The 22,766-nt window shown below is 39.1% G+C and overlaps 1 protein-coding gene across 1 annotated transcript in view; it reads right to left on the bottom strand.

The window, feature by feature from the left end:
• The window catches only part of THSD7A (thrombospondin type 1 domain containing 7A), a 449,664-nt gene that overhangs the window by 252,678 nt on the left and 174,220 nt on the right, over window positions 1-22,766 (bottom strand). Inside the window, exon 2 of the mRNA XM_062178382.1 lies at window positions 1,207-2,038. Coding sequence (XP_062034366.1) covers window positions 1,207-2,038 — 832 coding nt within the window. The remainder of the gene's footprint in view (window positions 1-1,206; window positions 2,039-22,766) is intronic.

Below are 22,766 nucleotides of genomic sequence, written 5' to 3'. Positions count from 1 at the left end.
TCCAACAGGCTAAAGCCATACATAGCAAAACCCATTTATAGCAAAAGCACCAGATGAGAGTGGGTGAAATAACACAAGTGAAGCAAATATAAAACTAGTGGGATGCATTGGTAAACAACACGCCTGCCACGCAGTCCTATTTAGGATCCCCCGAGCCACAGCAAACAGGAAAACCTGATCTGCTCCAAGACTTCCAGGGGCCACACAAACAGCCATCCAGCTGCTCACCAGAAACACATGGGCTGAGACTTAGTGAAATTGATCTTGTCTGTTTTTAATTAAGAAAACAGGCTGCCATGAGGTAGATGATGCTCTCAATGTCATTTCTACAACAACTATGACATAAAATTTTGAGTGATGTCCTATATAATTTCTCTCAGTTCACTCCAACTCATAACTGCACAAATATTTCAGAAAAGGCAATTATGCAAATGATCCAGATCAGCCACTCCCAGATGGTCTGGTTTATCCAAGAGCAAAATTTAGAATGTCCAGAGAACACCATATCCTTTCAATCCTCAATGAATATTATTTTCCACAAGAAATAAATCATACATGAGTTAGTCCTTCATAATACAGTCATTATGTTCCCAAAGATAATTTGCCAAATAATTTCCTTCTAGGAAATGCAGCCAATTAATTACATGTTTTCTAAGCTGGAGCATTCATGGTGAAATATCCTGTACTTGTCTTTTCTGCTGGTTCCTGTTTTCCTTCTCTGCCGAGAGTTATTCCGTTTTATAAAATGTGCAAGGAAATTATTCTTAGGTATAGCTCCCTGGGATGTTGTTTAGAGCACATTTTGTTTATAGGGTAATTCTGAAAACGCTATAAACTTGGAGAGATTGCAAGTGTGCCTTATTCTATTAATTCACTAAAATAAGTGTCGGAATTTGAACTCCCAATACTGCAGACCATGTGGGTTTTCTGTTCCACGAGAGAGAGAGCACTGACCTCAGTCAGTAGCGTCTTCTCATGGAAAACCGCACGCTCTAGACATGGGTAGGGCAATCTAAACCAAGGCAGGCCGCACAGGGCCTAAACTTGCGCCAAACAGCACCACTACCACCAGGAGACCCACGAGAGCTCCGAAGCCTTGGCTCTCGGGGAGCTTGCCCCAGCGCGCACCTGTGTGTTCCGACAGCTCGCTGGGCACTGCGCATAGCCTGGGCACAGGGCCACGTGTGGTAACTGGAAGAAACGTACCTCATATCTGCAGCTTTCCCCGTTTTGTTGGTACACGTGACCTCGCGGGTCTGATATCCAATCTGAATGTCCCAGTATCTGTTCTCTTGTCTGTTCTGTCTGTTCCGATTTCTCTTTTTCTTAATCAGCTCCCGGGCCCCTGGATCCTTCACGCCTTTGCCGCGGTCCTTCTCCCGGTCCTTGTTCTTGGCGCGTCTCCGGGCCTGGCGGGCTTGTCGAGAGTGGGGCATGGAGCACGCGCTCCAGGGCCCCACGTGCAGGCTGTAAGTGCTCTCGTCGGCGTCACAGGCGCTGGATCGGCACACCTGGAACTCGGTCAGGTTCGGGCAGCCGGAGCCCCCGAACTGCGGGGGCGCCACGACGTGCCGCGTGCGGTGCTGCAGGCCGCTGCCGCAGGTCTTGGAGCACTCGGACCAGGCGGAGAACTCGGACACGATGCAGTCTTGCTGGCACGGAATGAGGCAAGCCTGTTCCAGGAGCGGCTTGGGCTCAAAGTACTCACAGATGGTCTCGTCCGCAGGCGAGTCTTTGTCTTTCTGCAGGCACGTGATCTCCCGCACCTGAATGCCCTCTTCGCCCTTCACGCACTCACGAGGCTTCTCCAGGCTCCTGGAGATCACTGGCTGACACTGATTCCAGGGCCCCAGCCTCCAGTCGTACAAGTCTTTGTGCCAGTCGCACACCTTGAAGCAGTTCTGCTGGTTGCTGGGTCGCTCGGCCTGCTTGCAGTTCGTGTGCAGGGTCGTCCACCCTTCCACGTGCGCGCACCACACCGCCCTGGTCTGGATGCCTCCTGGCCCACACTCGTCTCCCATGCACCGGCCCCAGGGACCTGCAAAAACAACACCAGAGTTAGCATTGCCCCTGGAAGCAAGCGGCCGGGTACTTCATGCTCCAGAAAGACCTTTGCAGACCGGGTACACTCACTTCCCTGAAGTGCTATAAAGTAGGTCTCTGTGCACGGCTGCGGGAAAGTCATGATCTGCCCCGAGTATTTTTTGCACGAGGGAAACTGTGTCACAGCGTCTATATAAGGCAACGTCTGGGGCAATTTCACTTGGCGCCCTTCGGGGATTACTTTAGGCTCGCTTTTATTCCTTTCCATTATTTGAGGTAGTTCGAAATCCTTGCTCAAAAAGGACATCGGAAATTAGCCACAGTGAAAACCCGCTACTCCCGCCTCACAACCACCAAATCCATTTCAGTAACTGGCGAAGAAAATGGCCCCTTGTGAAGAATTTCTACTCCTGCAGGCTTTTCTTGTCCTGGGTAATTAACTATTTTGTAGAACATGCTTTCTTCCACCTCATTTTTATTGCTGTGCACTACAGCTGCAAGGGTCTCATAGTTGCTCACTGTGTGTGAGGGCGGAATTTAAAGTATTGACTTCTGGTAACCAACGCTGGGGAGGGAGCTATCTTCATATAAGCGCATTCTGCCTCTAAACTTATCCCACGTTAAATTTTCTCATGTCCTCAGTTCAGAGATATGGAAAGGAATTTAAATTTAACTGAAACACTTTTTCAATTTTTCAATGTTGAGGGGTCGTTTGGGATTTTGTCAGTTACAAAGTATTAAACTCTAGTAAATAAATTTTAGCAGAAACTGCAGGCTTTTAAGTTTATTCTAAAATATATGTGAATGATGATTACCTTGAACATGAATCATAGTTTACTGGCAACAAATCTGGGAGAGTTTCTTTCTTACACACTCACTGAGCAGCCTGCATATTTTTGGGTATCATGCCTATACATAATTTCAATTAGTTTATGCAATAATTGCCAAGTATCTGTTTATCACATTATACACATTCCACAGCCCCTTGAGGAGAAGACTTTGTCTTTTGCAATAACTGTAGGCCATGCACATGGAGCAAGGTCAATAATATTTACTAAGTAAATGAACAAAATCAGAAATCAAATGAAGAAAGTAATGCCAATTAATTTAAGATTTCAGAGATACCAGTTGCAATTACTGAAGATAAAGACAAAATATGCTTTTAAAACTATTCCAACATATCATGAGTTTTTTATCTAGTTACTGAAAAAATCAAGCATCTACCAGTAACATACCTTATTAATTTAAACATACTTATATTTAAATGCAACCATATCCCACACTACAGTCTTTAGAACCTCTTGTTTTCTATATTCCCATTTTAATATTATGGTACATATTTTGGGTAACTAAATATGCTTAGAGATAATTTTAGATTATCATGAGTATCAGCTGTAGTATTTCCTACTAGAATAATCTGTCACAGAGCTTGTTAAAAAGCATATTGTAAAACATTGATTTTTCAACTTTATAAACATAAAGCCCTTTATTGCCCTTTATTTATCCTTAAAGTGTTTAAATGCCTCAAGAAGTAAATAGAAAACTGATTAAGAAAAGTTTAATACTGGCACCTAATTTATGAAATCATGAATAAATTGTTCTTTTCCCACTTTGTGAAGAATAAAAACTCCTCCAAAGGGGTCAAGGAGTATTTTTTTAAAAAAATATTTATTTACTTGAAAGGCAGAGTTACAGAGAGAGACAGAGAGAGACAAAGGAAGAAAAAGAGAGATCTTTCAGACTCTGGTTCACTCCCCAAATGGCCACAATAGCTAAGGCTGGGCCAGCTGAAGCCAGGAGCCAGGAGCTTCATCTGGGTCTCCCACATGCATGCAGGGACCCAAACACTTGGGTCATCCTCCACTGCTTTCTCAAGTGCATTAGCAGGGAGCTGTATTAGAAGTGGTGCCCATATAGGATGCCAATGTTGCAGATGATGGCTTAACCTGAAACCTTTTATAACCTGCTGAACCACAACACGAGTCCCAAGTACTAAGTTTTAATTATTTCATTTTAGGCAACTAAATTTTCCCAACCATGCACTTCTATTTGAACATCTATTTTTCTACTGATTTTTAACAATGTTGACCTCCTCTTACTGAGACAAGTCAGTCAATGCTAAAAGTTTTCTGGAAAAAAAAAAAAAGATAAGTTACCTCTTGACATAAAAATGTTGATAAGAGTTATTTCTAATTTAGAATTCATTAGAAAAATATAATTTTTATTTTAATATTTCTCATCAAATACCCGGGATATGACAAACATGTGTATCCTTTTACATGTTTGATTAAGAATTATATTTATAAAAGTGTGCACTTCCAGTAATTTAATGTAATAATTACTTGTATTCCATGATTTGATGTTTGTCTTAATTTTCATGGCTTACTTTTGGATACATTTTCTCAATTATTTTGTTCAGAAAGGAGACAAGTTAGTTTGAAGATCTTAACATTCAAGAAATGTTGGGGGGGGCAGTGCTGTGGCTTAGCCCATAAAGCTGCCTCCTGCTGTGCCTGCATTCCCTTATGGGCACCAGTTCAAGTCCTGGCTGCTCTGCTTCCTACCCAGCTCCCAGCTAATGTGCCTGGGAAAGCAGCTGAAGATGTCCCAAGTCCTTGGACCCCTGCACGCACATGGAAGACTGGGAAGAAGCAGCTCCTGGCTTCGGATCGGCCCAGCTCTGGCTCTTGCAGGCTTTTGGGGAGTGAACCACTGCATGGAAGATCCATGTCTCTCTCTCCCCTCTCTCTCTGCCTCCGCCTCTCTGGAATCTGCCTTTCAAATAAATAAATAAATCTTTGATATCAATATCAGTAGGAAGAAAGATGAGTTTAAAAAAGTTCATTATTTTATGTATTTATAATTGATAAGAATTTTTAAAGTTTAAAGCCAGGAAATCATACATTATACATATCAATAAATCTCAATTCCTATTCCAGTATTATCACAGGTTCCTATCACTAATAAGCAACACAGTTAACATTGTTTAATTTAATTAATTTATTTCAAGTACATTTAGAACCAGAAGATAGTACATATTGAGAAAACTGTACTGAGGTCTATAAATGCCTATTGAAGATTTAAAAAGAAGAGTAAAATGTGTACAGGCACAAGGGAAGGCAAGCGTGGCAATATAATCACAATACTGAACCAAAAAATACCCCTCATCTACTCTGAAGGCTTCAACTGCTGTCTTTTTTTAAAAAAATATTTAGACAGTAAGAGAGAGAGAGAGAGAGAGAGAGAGAGAGAGAGAGAGGTCTTCCTTCCGTTGGTTCACCCCCCAAATGGCTGCCATGGCCAGAGCTACACCAATTTGAAGCCAGGAGCCAAGTGCTTCCTCTTGGTCCCCCATGCGGGTGTACCAGCCCAAGCACTTGGGCCATCCTCCACTGCCCTCCCGGGCAACAGCAGAGAGATGGATTGGAAGAGGAGCAACTGGAACTAGAACCTGGTGCCCATATGGGATGCTGTGGCCGTAGGCGGAGGATTAACCAAGTGAGCCATGGCGCCAGCTCCTCAACTGCTGTCTTCATTGCACCTGGGGTATCACATATGTGTCTAGTTAACCAGTCTCTTAAAAGTTCACATCTTCACTATGGAACACACCTGATGAAAGGCCCGCCACCTGTACCCTCTGAGCAGTCTTTAAATAATTGCACTTGGAATAGAAAAGGACTCACTTCGAAAATGGCTCCACAACTAAGAACTGTCCATCTAACTAACTACTGTGTTTCAAGTACAGGGGGTATTTTAAAATACAGTTTGCAAAACACAATGTACAAACTTTGTCTTGGAAACCCTAAGGTCCTCTACTAAATACTCTGTGAGAATGTGACTTAACACATCAGTTCCTGCAAAAATGCTCAAATCCAGTCCTGATCCTACATTAATAATAATAATATAATAAGAATAAGCAGAAAGTGGAGGGAGGATGTCTGTTTTTAAAGAGAACAATAAAGATTTCTGTTGGTTTGAAACTTGTTTCCTTTATTGTTGTTGTTCATGATTATTTAAAGGGAAGTTGCAATCTTAGCAGAACAAATAGGCAGCTTTCTACTGAGACCTGGGATAACAGCGCCTTATGAATGGAAATGTATTCCTGCAGACAGATTTGTAGGATTGTATTTATTGTGTCATGCAAAAACATTGCTAAAATGTGGGTCAATAAATATGTGTTGAACACTTAGCTTGACAGATTTCATGTAAATGCAGATAGAAACACTGGATGTCTTATTCCACTAAAAAGAAGTAAAAGCAACTGTCTATATAGCCAAAATATTTATGCATTGATAGGCTCACAATACAAATATTTCCACATGGAATCAATGTAAAATTATGCAAAATTGTGACAAAAACGTTAAGTGAATGCTAGTTGGCTTAATTTTCCATAGGCTAATATTTCTAATGTAATTCTTCACCAACTTTCCAAAAATGTTGACAAAATAATGAGTTTTATTCCTGCTAAAGAGGGTTTAAAATGTGCCTATTCTCTCCATGTCTTTCAAAACTCTATTTAAATCTACAAAAGGCAGCCTTTTAAATTTAAAATTAGTACTTTTCCTGTTATATTCAATGCTGATTTCTTCTAAGACTGTTTGTTATATGTCAAGGGCATGAAAACAATGAAAGGTTGAGTCTATAAAAGGCCACATTATTGACAGGTGGCCAGCAACTGTTCTATAGAGCCTTAGAAAAGATACACACTATAAAAGGAATAGGAGGGGATTATGCAAACTACTTTCTGTCCTTATTTGCTATAAAACTCTCAAATGAGCCAGTTTCTTGTTTGACTAAATATGTTTGTATCCTTCAAATGAGATAATGTGTCTTCCTCTCCTGGATCTAGTTATGGAACAGAATGTTCTACTTACTGAGGTCATGGAGGGCACAAACAACCCAAGAATATACTGCTTTCTGTCTCTTGTATACTATACAGTATCTTCTTGTGAAATTAACAGTTTCCTAAAAAAACTCTATTTGTTTTACCCAAGCAAATCTGTGCAAAAACATAAGAAGTCACTGCTAAATATGGGTAAGAAAAATTGCTGAAAAATCCCATAAACTGCATTTAATTAGTTTTACAATTTTGCTGTCATTCTAGTAGGCAATTAAAAATATCTCCAGGGGTATGCATTTGGCCTAGTAGTTAAGATCCTGTTTTGGATGCCAGCATCCTCTAACAGAGTGCCTAGATTCAAAGCCCCTCTCTATTCCCAAGTCCAATTTCCTGCTAATGCATACCCTGTGACATAGCAGTGATAGCTCAAATAGTTGGTCTCTGCCACTCAAGGAGAGGCTTGGATTGAGTTCCAAGTTCCTGTCTCTGGCCTGACCCTGTTCCAAGTGTTGCAGGCTTCTGGGAAGTAATTGGAAGATGGGAACTCCTCCTTTCTGCTACAAATAAATAAAATCAATACATTTTTGTTTAAAAATTCAAATACATTTAAATAAATTTGTGATTATGCTACACATATTTATAATAAGATGTTTTGCTTCACAATTTTCTATAAAAATAATTTCATGTCAGTAGACACACACAAGCACACACACATAAGACTGAACCTAATACCCTGTTATATAATCTTCCCCATTCTTCACATTTTCACATTTGAATCTATCTTGTGGTTGCATAATACTTTGTTCTATGAATTTAACATAACTTATCAAATAGATGTTCTATTTGTGGACGTGAGGTCTTTTCTGATTTTTCCAGCATTATAAAAATTGCTGAAATGAAAATCTATTTTTCCACATTGGTCAAATAATTTGGTCAAAGACTTTGTAAATAGTCAAGCTTTTCACATAAGTAGTACACAAGAGTCCCTACCAAAATGTACCAGTTTGCCTTCCTATCAGCAACTTACGAGCACACTTCCCCCTACTCTCATGTGTGCAAAACCACTATTTCTCCAAGTCTGGAGTCCTGTTCATGAGAATTCTATGTATTTTTTTTCTCATATGGTCCATCCTTTGACTATTTTAACTAACATGGTAAGTCTTTATTTCTTTAACTAATACTTTCTGTTCATGGTATCCAGAAAAGGCCTCATAATCTGATAAAAATTCATCTGTTTTTCTTAGCATTGAAACATAATTTTGCTTATTTTATACTCATTTGGTCATTTCAAAGGATTTTTGCTGTGGGGAACAGCAAACATTTCAGCTTAAGTGTCTGCTGAAATAGTCCTATAGATTAATAATCTAAATATCTATCATAGTGTGCCTTTGGATATTATACTGGTTGATTTTATTATATACAAATGTTCTACCTAGTAGATCTGTGTATAGGTCTGTGAACACACATTACAAAACAAATTGTGAATATTTACTGACCTGAAATACATTAAAATTTCTCTTTAAAAAAGCAAAAGGAGCAGCCATAGCTTTTTTGACTTGAGTTTTAATTTAATTTAATTTTAATTTAAAACAACTCTCAAATGACAAATCAGTTTGGTGGATAAGGGGAGATCACAGTGAAAGTCAAAATGAGCTTTCATCTTCAATTGGTAATTAAAGTTTTATAAGAAATTATATAAGAATATCAAATTAAATGTACAAAATTAGAACCAACGCTAAAACTGAGGAGAAGTGAATTAGTTATCAGTGAATAGGACAGCTGATTTTAAAATTACTAAATGCAATAGTCTATTTTCAGGACATATCATGTTTCCTATCTCTTAAGAAAATTACTTAACCTCTTTGGACCCTAGTGTCCCCATTTGTAAAACACAATATACTATAAATTATGTCATTAACTCCCACCACCTCATAACACTCCCTGAACCATGAGCTAAGAATGACTGGTATGAGAAATATTTGTGATAAAGCTATAAAATACCTTTCTCTCACACTAAGAGATTCATATTTTTATGTGTTAATATTTTATATTCTTTATGCATCAGTTGTAGCGTCTTTAGACTTGACTCCATTACAGCGAATAACTGGGTCAAAGAGCTTGATGATTTTCAGATTTTTCAATGCATGTAGGCCAGTTGATTTTTCAAAGAACTTCTGGACATCTACCTGCCATCACTGCATCACCTTGATCAGCACTGGTTCTTACAATTTGTCTTATAGCTTTCATAAATATGCAAAAATCTGTTGTTTCAGTTTAATCATCAATATATAATTATAATCAAAATTAACAATTTGCTCTTCTGTGAATTATTAATTTAATTACTTTCTATACTTTCTAGCAGTCTCAGAGACTTTTCTTTTTATTACAGTATATTTATTTGATACTAACATTTTCTGTGATATTTAAAATATCTTTTCTCCTTTATAAGTTTTACATTATTTTTGTTTATGATATTTTTATGTTTTAACATACAGGCTACTGACTATCACGATGTTTTGCTCCTTTTAGCCTGGAAGTATATTTTAAAATTATGTATTTAAAATTCAGAGAAAATTTCTAAGCATGTCAGTCTATAGATCATTGGTTACAATTGCCTCAAAGTCTCAAAGTGAGATACCTTTAGATAAAGAGTCAGAGCTAATGCTAAGGGAGTAAAGAGAATGGGGGAGAGAGAGAGAGAGAGAAAGAGAGAGAGAGAATTTTTACTGGTAAGTGAAATCTTCGAGTGGCCGAAGTTAAAAGCATTCTGTCTTAGATGAATACTGGAACTTGAGACAAAGGCTTGTATAAAAGTAGTTTATTTTAGATGTAATTCCACCTACTAAAGAAGTGGAACAAGGAAGAGGGCTAGGGACAAGGGTAAGTCAATATAAGCAGGTGTAATCAAGTTGTCCACGGCTATTGAAGACTGGTTTTGATGTGGAACCTTGCAGAAGCTTTATAAATTGCATCTCAGAGCTGTCAGTGCAGAGGAGAGGAGGATGAAATATATCTTTGATGCCTGCTTAAATTTGCTCAGAGTAGCACATAAGAGGCTATGGATGTAACCACTCCTGCACCACTCAGATTCCCTCACCAAATCCGGTGAATTAGATTCATTTTTATGTTGATAAAATATCTGCAATATAGGTTCTCTTCTGGAACTAGGTCCTCTCATTCAGCAGACTTTAAGATTGTGGGGAAGGACAGCACAAATTCCAAAGTGGTTCATGGGAAATGATGGAGACATAGCACCATATTTTACTAGTTGACTATATATCCTGGAAAACATTTCTCTAGTCATGTAACTTATTATTTATGAACTTAAACCTTTAATAGGTCATTTTATTTTTCTAATTAAGACAGCTGCTTTTGGATAATAAGATGTATAAAAAGAGCAATGAGTGGTTTCCAATGCTATTGCCCATTGTCATATTTCTCTATGCCATATCCTGCTGCTTTAAGTGATATCACATGTACATAAGATACAAAGTCAAGGATCAAGCATTCTGCAAGTCCTCTGATCATGGCATTAACGAAGGCACTGTAGTCATAATTGGCAAACCCATATTCAGAGCAGCTGTCAATTCGGACAAGAATGAGTTGTCACTCCATTCGTGGTGGAAGTTGGTGCTAAGCAGTATCAGTAGTTAGACCAGCCTTGGTGAAGACAATCCTATACTGTCAAATCTGGACACAGCATCCATCCCTGATGCAATGGCTAGTCTGAAGCAAGAAATTGGCTGACACCCACAGGTCAAATTTTCCTGCCTAGAGCAGGTACTTGGGACAGTGATTAAGATACTTCTTGGCATACCCACATCCCATGTTGGAGAGCTTGGGTTTGAGTCTCTGCTCTGCTTCTGATCCAGCTTCCTGCTAATGTGTAACCTGGGGGGAAGCAGGTAACGGCTCAAGTACTTGCATTCCTGCCATCCATGCAGGAGACTTGGATTGAGTTCCAGGCTCCTGGCTTTGACCTAGTGCAGCCTCTGCTGCTGCAGGCATTTAGGGAGTGGACCTGCTAATGGAAGAGCTCTGTCTTCCTCTGTCTCTCTTCCAAATAAATAATAAAATAACTAAATAACATTTTTTAAAATACTCTCGCCTTCTTAGATACTCAATTATGCATCTGAAACAGGCACTATTTGATTAGCAGTACAGCCCACTCTTGGGATCCACTCTCTTTTATGTCCATACACACTTTTTCTAATCAACTAACCATTCTCCATTGCTTAGCAATCCATGTACAAAAGCTCTTCAAAAAGTTCATGGAAAGTGCATATAATGAAAAAAAAAATGCATGGATTAAAAAAATTGTACCAAGGTAAATTTACCTTCTAATTCAATTTTCCATGAACGTTTCGAAGCTCCTACTTATTGTATATCTTGGGCTATTTGTCCTTTGACACAAGTGGAAACCTAAATGTAAACTCACAGCTCTGTCCCTTAGAAGGATTTTCCTTCGCCATTATCCTGTAGGACCACACCAAATGAGGCTGTATTGTAGCAGCACATTTTGAAGTAGCAAAGGGGCAGGTGTTTGCCCAGTTATGATCAGAATGTATGAATCCAGTCCAGGCTCCAGCTCCTGATTCTGGCTACTTGCTAATGTGGATCCTGGGAGGCAGCAGGTGATGCCTAAGGCATTGAGATCCTTCCACTCACATGGGCTAGCTGGATTGAGTTTTGGCCTAGCTCAGTTTTCACTGCTGTGGGCAACTGGGGAGTGAACCAAGGAGCCTGTCTCTCTTTCTTTCTCTCTTTCTCTCTTTCTCTCTTTCTCTCTTTCTCTCTCCCTCTCCCTCTCCCTCTCCCTCTCCTTCCTCCCAGTGTGAGTGTGTGCCACTCAGTATCTCTGTGTGTTTTATATGTGGGTCTGCCTCTCTGATAGTAAAAAAAACTCTGAAAAAATTTAAAGTACCACCAATATGTTGTGCTGATCCCCCATTAAGCCCGATTCTCCCCACATTCTTAGTTGGTCTCTATGTAAAAGAGGTGGTCTCATTGGAGTCTGGGGAATATGTCTCTGTAATTTACTCAATCTGGATCTTTTTGGTTCTTATAACAAATGCTCTAGATCCATTGTATGTTGGATTTAGGTTGTGTTCTTTCAACCATTATATCTGGTGTCTTTCATAAGAGCTATCTCAGAATAGACAACTCCAGTAAAAACACAGTTGGTATCAAATATGCAATATCTATTAGGATACCAAGAGCAGGATCGATTCAAAACCAGCATTTTTTCAAGTCAACAAATAAATAGACAGTGACAATATTTCTGAGTCATATGTGATGTTTTCAAGATGAAAATACGGAACAACTGTTTGGCATTGCAGTAGCAATGCTGCTTGGCATGGCTACATCACATATCAGAGTGTTAGAATTTGAAGCCTTTGGGGCCGGCGCCGTGGCTCACTTGGTTAATCCTCCGCCTACGGCCACAGCATCCCATATGGGCACCAGGTTCTAGTCCCGGTTGCTCCTCTTCCAGTCCAGCTCTCTACTGTGGCCCGGGAAGGCAGTGGAGGATGCCCCAAGTGCTTGAGCCCCTGCACCCTCATGGGAGACCAGAAAGAAGCACCTGGCTCCTGGCTTCGGATCAGTGCAGGGCCAGCTGTGGAGGCCATTTGGGGAGTGAACCAATGGAAGGAAGACCTTTCTCTCTGTTTCTCTCTCTCTCACTATCTATAACTCTACCTGTCAAATAAAAAAAAAAAAAAGAATTTGAAGCCTGTCTCTGGTTCTCTGTCCACTCTGCCTCTCAAAAATAAATAAATAAATAAATAAATTTGAATAATGGAGGTTATTTTTACAACACGGCAGGGTATTTACCAATACTGTCACTTATTGTAATGTTGAAATAAAGAGACTATACTTAATTAATTAGGTGATCTAAAAAAACCTTCCATGCAGAGTAAGTACTGAGGGTGTGGGTGTACCTGGCATTCCTTATTCAGGTATATCTAGTACTTGTCATTTCCTGTTCATCAAATCTAACTACTGGGATGTTCTAAGGAATGTTAAGACAATCAAGGTCCCAGCTATGTTTGGACAAATGACAGAAGTGTTAATCTTTCCCTGGGGTAAAAGAAGTCAAGTAGAAGTCAACATCTTTGATTCTTTATCAATGGGTGTTGGAAAATAAACTTCGTGGCCAGAGAAGTATTTGTATACATGTGCCAATAAACTTCTTGGCCAGAGAAGTATTTGTATACATGTGCCAAAGGACATACTGGTTTGTTCTAGTTTGTTGTCACATCTTTCATAAGAGCTGCATTTGGGACCAACACATGGTGAAGTTTAGAGAAGCTTGGTGCATCCTCCACGACCCGTCCAGTTCTGTCCTACGTGTTCAGGGATAAAACTTCGATGCTGCACTATTCTTTGGAATTCTTCTAAAAGCTATTATGATAGAACACAGCACAAACTGTTTCACTTTTCATTGCCTTTCATCCCAATCTACCAAAAAGTGACTCTCATTAACTTTCAGTAAGAAGCAACTCTTATTTCAGAGCAGCAGATCAGAAAGCAAAAAATGTATTTACTTGCCCTTATCAAGAATGAGTTCATGGTCATTAGCGCCTCACAATGTCAAGTTATGCAGGAGTAAGTAGGAGTGCATTTCAGCAGGCATTTTACACCGCACTGTCAGAGAAGCCCTGCAGAAACGGAGGCTGCTCAGTATGTGGTAAACTGAAGTGAGTGTGGGCTTGTGCCAATCTCTTTAAACCAATGCAAAAGTGGAAGCTATAGGAGTGATGCAGGTAGAAGTAGAGACAAGAGGATTTCAAAGGCTACTTATGTGATATTACGCGTCTAACTGATGACAGTGGTGCTTGGTTCTGATTTGCTTCTAGAAATGCTAAACCCAAGGCATTTATTTTTATGTAAACTTACTTAAAACTGAAGATGTCTGCATTTGCATTAAATTTGTTTATTCATTCCGTAAATATTTAGTGAGGGCCTACAATATTCTGGGTGTTGTTATAGGCAATCAAAGTAGATGTATATTACTGACATCAGGGTGTAGCAGGTTAAGCCGTTGCTTGGGATGCCTGCATCCCATATCAGAGTTTGTGATTTGAGTCTCAGCTCCTCTGCTTTCTATCCAGCTTCTAAGGTGCACCCTGGAAGGTAGCAGTAGATGGTTCAATTACTTGAACCCCTATACCCATACAGAAATCTAGATGGAGGGGCTGGCACTGTGGCATAGCAGGTAAAGCCACCACCTGAAATGCTGGCATCCCTTATGCATGCCTTTTCGAGTCCTGGCTGCTCCACTTCTGATACAGCTCCCTGCTATGGCCTGAGAAAGCAGTAGAAGATGGCCCAAATCCGTGGGCCCCTGCACCCATGTGGGAGACCCAGAAGAATCACCTGGCTCCTGGCTTCGGATTGGTGTAGCTCCAGCTGTTGCGGCCATTTGGGGAGTGAACCAGTGGCTGGAAGACTTCTCTCTCCCTCTCTCCCTCTACTTCTCTGTAACTCTGCCTTTCACATAAATAAATGAATCTTAAAAAAAAATCCAGATGCAGTTTTGACCTCCTGGTTTTACCTTGGCCCAGCCCTGGCTGTTGCAGATATTTGGGGAGTAAACCAGCAGACAGAAGATTGATCTCTCTCTTTCTCTTTCTCTCTGCCTTTCAAATAACTTTTAAAAAATTAAAAAATTAAATAATAAAAACAGATGCATTTTAAGAAAGCACTACAAAATGTAGAAACAAAATCCAATAATGGGACAAGGGATAAATAAAACATAATATACATATAATGGAATATTATTTAGCCTTTAAAAGAAGTGATATTCTGATGCTATACCATGGAAAACCTTGAAACTTTATGCCAAGTGACATAAGTCAGACACACAAAAAACCAGGTATTAGATGATCCCATTTATATAATACACATAAAATGGTCAGATTCGTAGGGACAGAAGGTAGCATTGCAGTTACTAAGAGATAAGGGTCAGGGTTTATGGGAAATTACTGGCTGATGAGTGCCATTTAAGTTCAAATGATAAAAAAAAAATAGGGCCACTAAATTATTCACTTAAAACTTTTAAATTTAATGTTATGTAAATTGTATTGTGTGTGTGTGTGTGTATCACTACAATAAACTTCAGTGAGCACTTTTCATATTTATATAAAGTCCTCTGAATTTTAAAGAACATTTCTGGATATAGCAACATGGGTTCAAGATATCTGAGAGTCACTGCAGTTCAAAGACTTCGGGAGTCACTAACTTTCTCAGAACTATAAACAGTTTATTTGAGATGTGCTACCAAAAAGGAAAGGGTTCACAACAGAGCTAATAGACTTTCCCTCATTTTATTCAACACAAAAAGAAGGAAAGAGTATCTCAGAGTTGTCACCATTATCATTTTAGTTTTAGTGTCTAGTATATTAAATGGGTGGTAACTCTTACAAATCATATATCCTAAGGTCATATAATGATATTACATTGTTAATTACATACTTCAAGGATTGCAATATAAGTTTACCCCATAATACAAAATTCTGGATATGATTTTCACAGAATGGAACATAAACATTAAATGAGGGAACAACTTTTTGACTTCTATGATGCTTTCATTACACACCTAGAAACATCGTCGTGTTCTGTGATTCTTTCTAATGCTTTAACTCACGGTCTGGCTATCCAATGTCTGCCTGGCTGATCATTTTTATTTGGTATCAAGCTTATTTACAGGTACAAATCACATTTTAGTACTTCCTTGCATGTAATAAGAGCTTTTTAAGTCAGAACCAAATTTTTTACTTACATAAATAATAAGGTTAAGAGAAATGGAAAGAATGTCAGTAACCTCCTTATTGGCACTGGGACAGGACTGCTTTGTTACAATTATCAAGGACAGGAATAAATTCAGTTTAAGTCTTCTAAAAAAGATGCTGTTACATGTGAGTCCTTTATAAGAAACCATAAAGCCTTCCATCATGGTTACCCAAATCAATGGCAATTTGTATTTCTGTATATTTTTATAGTTTCCCTGTAATTTCTATCCTAATAAATGCTATAATTATGACATATTAGAAAAAAGTACTTCAAGTGCCCAGAAACATTAAATTTTCAACATGTTAATTCATATGTCTATGAACGTGTATAAATATGCTTTTTAAATATAAATTATGTTTGCTGCTAAAATGCATCACTGAAGGTAAAATTAACTTGCCAAGTTAATCCTTCCAAACTCCATGTGTCTAAGGAAAATGAATATATGGTTTAGTTGCCATCATTAGTCACTTGGAAATGCCTACTAGAACTTAAATTAGTATTTATATTATGGGTAAAAGTCAAGGGAATTTTTAAAAGTTAGACATATGTTCAAAATTGTAAGAGTCTAGGGACAGGTATTGTAGAGCATCAAGTTAAGCTGTTATTTGGGGCAGCTGCATTCCATATTGGATGGCTGGCTCAAATTGCGGCTGCTCCACTTCCAGTCTGCTCCCTGCTAATGTGCCTGAAAAGCAGCAGAGGATAGCTTAAGTACTTGAGTTCCTGCTATCTACAGGGGAGGCCCAGATGCAGTTACAGACTACTGGCTTCAGTCTGGCCCAGTTCTGGCTATTATGGCCATTGGGCACACTGAACTAAAACATAGAAAATCAATCTCTCGCTCTCTCTCCCTCTCTCTCTCTCTCCCTCCCTCCCTCTCCCTCTTTCCCTCCCTCCATCCCTCCCTCCCTTTCTGTCATTCTATCTTTCAAGTAAATATTTTAAAAATCTAAGATTATAGGAAAAATAATCAGTAGAAGATCAAAGATCAGAATGTAAATACTTCAATTTCTCAAAGAAGTGAATTGAGGAAGCCCTTAATTTTTCAGCAGAATCTGCCTAACTCATTTACTGTAAGCAACAGACTTTTATAGCATTTACGTGAACTTACTTTATAAAAAAAATGCTACGGGAGGCCAGCGCCGTGGCTCACTTGGCTAATCCTCTGCCTGCGGTGCTGGCACCCCATATGGGCACCAGGTTCTAGTCCTAGTTGCTCCTAGTCCAGTTCAGCTCTCTGCTGTGGCCAAGGAGGGCAGTGGAGGATTGCCCAGGTCCTTGGGCCCCTGCACCCACATGGGAGACCAGGAAGAACCACCTGGCTCCTGGCTTCAGATCGGTGCAGCGCCAGCCATAGTGGCCATTTGGGGAGTGAACCAACGGAGGGAAGACCTTTCTCTCTGTCTCTCTCTCTCTCTCACTGTCTATAACTCTACCTGTCAAATAAAAAAAAAATGCTATGCTGTTCTTGCATATATTGCACCATTTCAATCTTGCAACAACTCTACCAGATATATTTAAACTATCATTATTTTAATAGTTATACCACTGATTATTTTATAGTCTTTTTAAAAATTATTTTACCTATTCAGAACCTGAAAATTTGAGTCATTGCTCAGTCTGCACAAGGAAATAGTCCCCATGCTACACCATTATTTAGTAGCAGGAGATTGTTTCAACACAATTTGTTTGATTCCAAAACTGTGCTCCCAGAGAAATTTGTTCATAGCCATTTCTTCCGAGAAATGCTCCTCTACAGGCTCAACCCCAGAAGACTTGCTGAGATTAACTTCAAGAACTTTGCTGAGTTTTTGAGAAGGGCAGCCTAAGATCAGTTCTGTACATCCAAAGAGAAGAATGTGCTTCATTAACAAGAGCAATATCAGTACTGGCTGAAGTCCAGTTCTCACTAATATTTTGCCAAGAAAACCCTTCACAGTCATGTACTCTTAATCACCATAAATTCAGAATGTGGTTACCTTACTATTTGCTTTTCAGAAAAAGTTAAGATAATGATGAAATTGATTCTCTTATCTCCATTTGTTTGAATTAATAGTCTACTGATTATAATAACTATACTCAAATATTCACTCACGTATTATATTATAGCTAGGTTGTCTTCTGTGAACTTATTCTAAACTACTGAGGATAACACCAAGCAGATATAAAAACCCAGTCTAAAGTATTCTGTGTTGAGAACTATCCTCTGCTAAAAACAAAGTCTCTGAAAATTAATGTTAATTCTGAGGTCTAGATTTTATAAAGAATTTTGAAGACTTTGATAATAAGATATAATCTATAAAAATACAAGTATATGAAGAATTACATTATTTGTATTTTTATGCCATGATTTTACTTCATTTATTTTAAAATTTATGTGTATTTATTTTAAAGGCAAAAAAACACAAAGAGAGAGGCAAAGAAATGAGGTGCGGGGTGCGGGGGTGGGGAGAGAGACATCTTCACTCCCTGAATGCCTGCAACAATCAGAACAGAGTGAGGCTGAAGACAGGTGTCTGGAACCCAGTGCAGTTCTTTTATGTAGGTCACAGGGATCCAAGTATCTGAGCCTGCTGCCTCCCAGGGTATGGATTAGCCAGAAGCTGGACACGGATTCAGAATGCAGCATGGCATTGTAGGCATGTCAAGTGGGGTTTTAACCACTGTTCCAAAGGCCAGCCTCAAAACACAATCATTGGGAAAACATGGCATTTGTAAGTTCTAAATTAAGTTATAAAATGCATTGATCAAGTATTTACAATCCTGATGAAAAGATGGGTCCTTCATTAATAAAATCAGATAATTTTCACAGAAATGTCACAAGGTAAAGCAGTGTCAAAGAGGGACATAATTCTGCTAATTGTTCTTTAATAACTATTGACATTACATTTTATCTATAACTAGCAACCATTTCTAATAGACTGAAGCAGTGAGATATTCAGAATTAGGTAAGTGAAGAATGAACATCCATTTCCGATTTTTCTTTCTGTGCACAATATAATTTTCTCCATGAATATTAAAGTTCCATGGTTGACAAATTCTGAAGTACAAAATAGCCATAATGAAAAAAATCATATTGTAGTAATAATAGCTTATATGGCCAATTTGTATTTCAAGATATATCACTAATATTTTTGAAGGCACTTACTTTTGCCTGATTTAAAACCTCAGTAAGGACACATTTCCAGATACAAAATTTATAGCAACTGAAATTAACTCAGGGCCTTAATGCACATGGTTTACAGAGCAGTTGATCCAAGAAAATGATAGAGAATTAACTAAGGCAGATGGTTAGATAAAGAATAGGGAATCTAAAAGTCACACATTCAACGAAATGGCAAAATTTAAAATGGCAGGACACAATAGTGATGAATAATTCAGTATTTGATGGCAAAGATCTTAAGACCATCAGTACTTGATGGCATGTTTTATGGTCATTATCCAAGCCAGGGTCAGAACCCTGGTGTCCTAATTTCCCAGCTCAGTACTCTCTCATTAGGATGCTGTACATTAGGAGCCTTTGATTCAGATAAATAGTTCACAGTGGGACTGTATTTCTTACTCTAGTTAGCAAATTGCAAAGTGCTCTCCATCTCCATAAATAATTCACCAAATCATAACCAAAAGTTACCTTTTAGAGTGGCAGTATTTGTGATTTAAGGATCCAGAGTTTTCTTTAACACAATATTTTCCCATCTTACAATATCACTGAAAGATGTTCTTTTAGCCTTATCTGAAACACTTCTGATGACAGAACTCAGTGCTTAGCAAATCTGCCAGTTGGACAACCTGACATTGTGGAGTTTCTTCTCTATATTCCTAGAAAGCCTTCCTCACTAAAAATGCTAATCTATCTCCTTCCTGAAAGTTTTTCAAATACTTGAAATCCCCAAACTAAATACTTTCCTTTTTGTCTTATTATTAATACAATTTCTAGCCTGGCCATTAAATGTGCTTCTCTTCTGAGGACTGCCAGACTGTACATTAATGTTGTACAACAATCTGGGAACTGGTAAAGAAAGTAAAATGAAGTAGACAAGTAATAAATATCTCAAATACCTGAACAGCTCCATGTATCTTTTACTGAGCTAAGAAAGGCAAATAACCTCTTATTTCAACATGAGTCTCCCTTCAAATCTCTTTAAATACTTTGTTTCCCCATCTCATTCACATTCTGGGGAGGTTCAGAATTTCTTGATTTACACGATTTGTGCAGCAAATTTATTCACCATGGGCGTTCTCTTGATAATCAATTGAGAACTCTGCCTCATAAGAGCAAATATACATATTGAAAAGTCTTTGCCTAGATGCCTATTCCTTCAACAAATCCTATCCAGAGGGTGTCTTGAGGCAGTAGACATGCGTTTCACCCCCGAGCCTCTCCAGAATCCTTAATGCGCAACTTTCACCGACGCATATTCTTCAGGTGCCATACATTCACTCAGCTGTGGCTTCTCCAAAGCTTCTCCTCTCAAAAGGCTTAAACCTTCCATTGCACACTTCAAAACTGTAGACATTTAGGTTACACTTGAGAATAAATGATCACAATCTATGTTTTTATACTTTAACACATTGTGTATTGAATGCTATAAGGAAATAGGAGTGCATACGTGATGGATGCTCTCCACATCTATCTGCATTGAATCAGTATTCTTTTGTTGGAAAGAAATGAGTTACTTAAATCAAAATTGCACTCATAACAAATTAAATGCTCTTTATAGGAATCAATTCTAGTGCTAAAAATATGGTGGGCAATCAATGCTGCAGGCTCATTATTTGCTCGAGTACAAAGGTCATGGGGGCTCACAGTTCACAGATGGTTTCCAGCTAACTAGAACTACCAGATGGACACAGGAAACTTGCATTTGGACTACGTAAATGGTGTTTCCTGCTATGATTTCTCTTTAATTGTCTCTGAGATGTATCTACCTTGATGCTAGACATTAACTTAGATCATTTGTTTTTGCTTTTGTTGTTTTAAAAGAAAAATCAGTCTTTAATTTTTTGAAGAGGTTGGGTTGGGACATACACATCTCTTATCAGTGTCTGAGCTTGAGTTCTGCCTCTGTCTCTACTTCTGACGCAGCTTCCTGCTGATGCGCCTCGGAGGCAGCAGGTAATGGCTCATGTACTGAGTCCTTGCCACCCACAGGAGAGGCCTGGATGGAGTTCCTGGCTCCTGGCTTCAGTTTGGTACAACCCTGGCTGTTGTGAACATTTAGGGAGTGAACTAGTATGTAAAGGCTCTCTCTCTGTCTGGTGCTGTGACATGGCAGGTAGGGCTGCTGCCTGCAGTGCTGGTATCCCACGTACACGCTGGTTCAAGTCCTGGCTGTTCTACTTCCAATCTCGCTCCCTGCTAATGCTCCCTGGGAAAGCAGCAGAAGATGGCCCAAGTCCTTGGGCCCCTGCACACACATGGGGTACCTGGAGGAAGCTCCTGGCTCCTGGCTTCAGATCAAAACAGCTCTAGCTATTGCAGCCCTTTGGGGAGTGAACCAGTGGATAGAAGACCTCTTTCTCTCTTCCTTTGCCTCTCTATAGCTCTGCCTTTCAAATTAATAAATCTCTGCCTTTTTTTTTTTTTTTAAAAAAGCTATCTTTTGTTTTTTCATTGTTCTGCCTTTCAAATAAATAAACTTTCAAAATTTTTTTAAAAAGCAGTTTATATGACTCATAAAAATATCTGTTTAGTCCATCAATGGTAATGCTCAACATATCACTGCTGATCCATGGAGTCAACCAGAATTATTTCTCTCATCACAGTTAACCTGACATTAGAGGAGAGGTAGAATATTCTTTCACATATATTAACATTTTTGGAGAATTCAACAGTTTAAAATTTTTTTTTATTGATTTGAGAGGTAGAAAGAAAGACCCAGACAGAGAGTTTCCGTCCACATCAGCAAGTGCCCGCAAAAGCCATTTCTGGTCCACCCCAAGTGCCCACAAAAACAAGTGCTGTCCCAGGGCCAAAGCTGGGAGCTGAGAGCTGAATTCACATCTACATGGGTATCAGGAACTAAATACTCGCGCCACCCCTGCTGCCTCCCAGAGTCTGCACTAGCAGGAAGCCGGACTCAGGATTTGGAGCTGATATGGGACTCTGATATGGGACACTGGCTTCCTATTCCTATTCCTACCTTCCTGGTATCTTAACTACTAGGCCAAATACCTACTCCAAGCAGGTTTTATTTTCCTTTTTTTTTTTTTTTAACTGTAAAGAAAATAGATTTCAGGTATTTCATAAGTCCCAGGTAGTTTGTAATGTATAAAAATAAAGGATAAGCATTTGCTATTTTCCATTTAAAAATAGGGCAAAAATACTAACAGTTGTTTAGGCTAGTGGTTAAGATGCTCCTGTCCCACAGCAGAGTTCTGGGTTCAATTCCCAGCTCCAACTTCTAAAGCTAGCTTCCCACTAGTGCAGACCCTAGAAGGCAGGGATGGTGGCTCAAGTAATTGGGTTTCTGTTACCAATGTGTGAGCCCTGGATTGAGTTCCTGGTTCCTGGCTTCAGCCTGACCTAGCCCTGTTCAGGCTTTAGGGGAGTGAACCAGTGGATGGGAGTTTGGTTCTCTCTCTCTCTCTCTCTCTCTCTCTCTCTCTCTCTGTATGTGTGTGTGTGTGTCTATCTGCCTCTCAAAGAAATTTACAAAAATGACAAAAAGAAAAGAATTAGCTATTGAATGTCCACAACATATTCTGAAGTTCTATGATCTCATTGTTAAAACTGTCATGTATTACATTTTTCATTGTGCTCTGGAGTTGTTATATTGAAGAGCAAGGGTAAAGAGCCATACTTTAACAGCATAGCCTTAGCAATATGCTTTAAGTCATACTTCTTTGCCACACATCCCAAGGGTATTTAATGCTGCTGAATAGTAGGGTGACCTTTGTGGAGTCCAGTCAGGATAGGGGGAAAAATCGGTGCATTAAGGGTATAGAGAAGAAACAATAATTCCTAACTAGGAAAGTCACAGCTTGCCCGAAACATTGGGATTTAAGTTGGATCAGTGGAAATGGAAACATGAGGCTCCAAGTAGGATAGATACAACTGTGGGAGTAGAGAATCCCAGAAAGCAGG

This window comes from Lepus europaeus, chromosome 20 (genome assembly GCF_033115175.1).
Source record: "Lepus europaeus isolate LE1 chromosome 20, mLepTim1.pri, whole genome shotgun sequence".
In the NCBI taxonomy this organism is placed as follows: Eukaryota; Metazoa; Chordata; class Mammalia; order Lagomorpha; family Leporidae; genus Lepus; species Lepus europaeus.
This window is presented reverse-complemented; position numbering and strand designations above follow the sequence as displayed.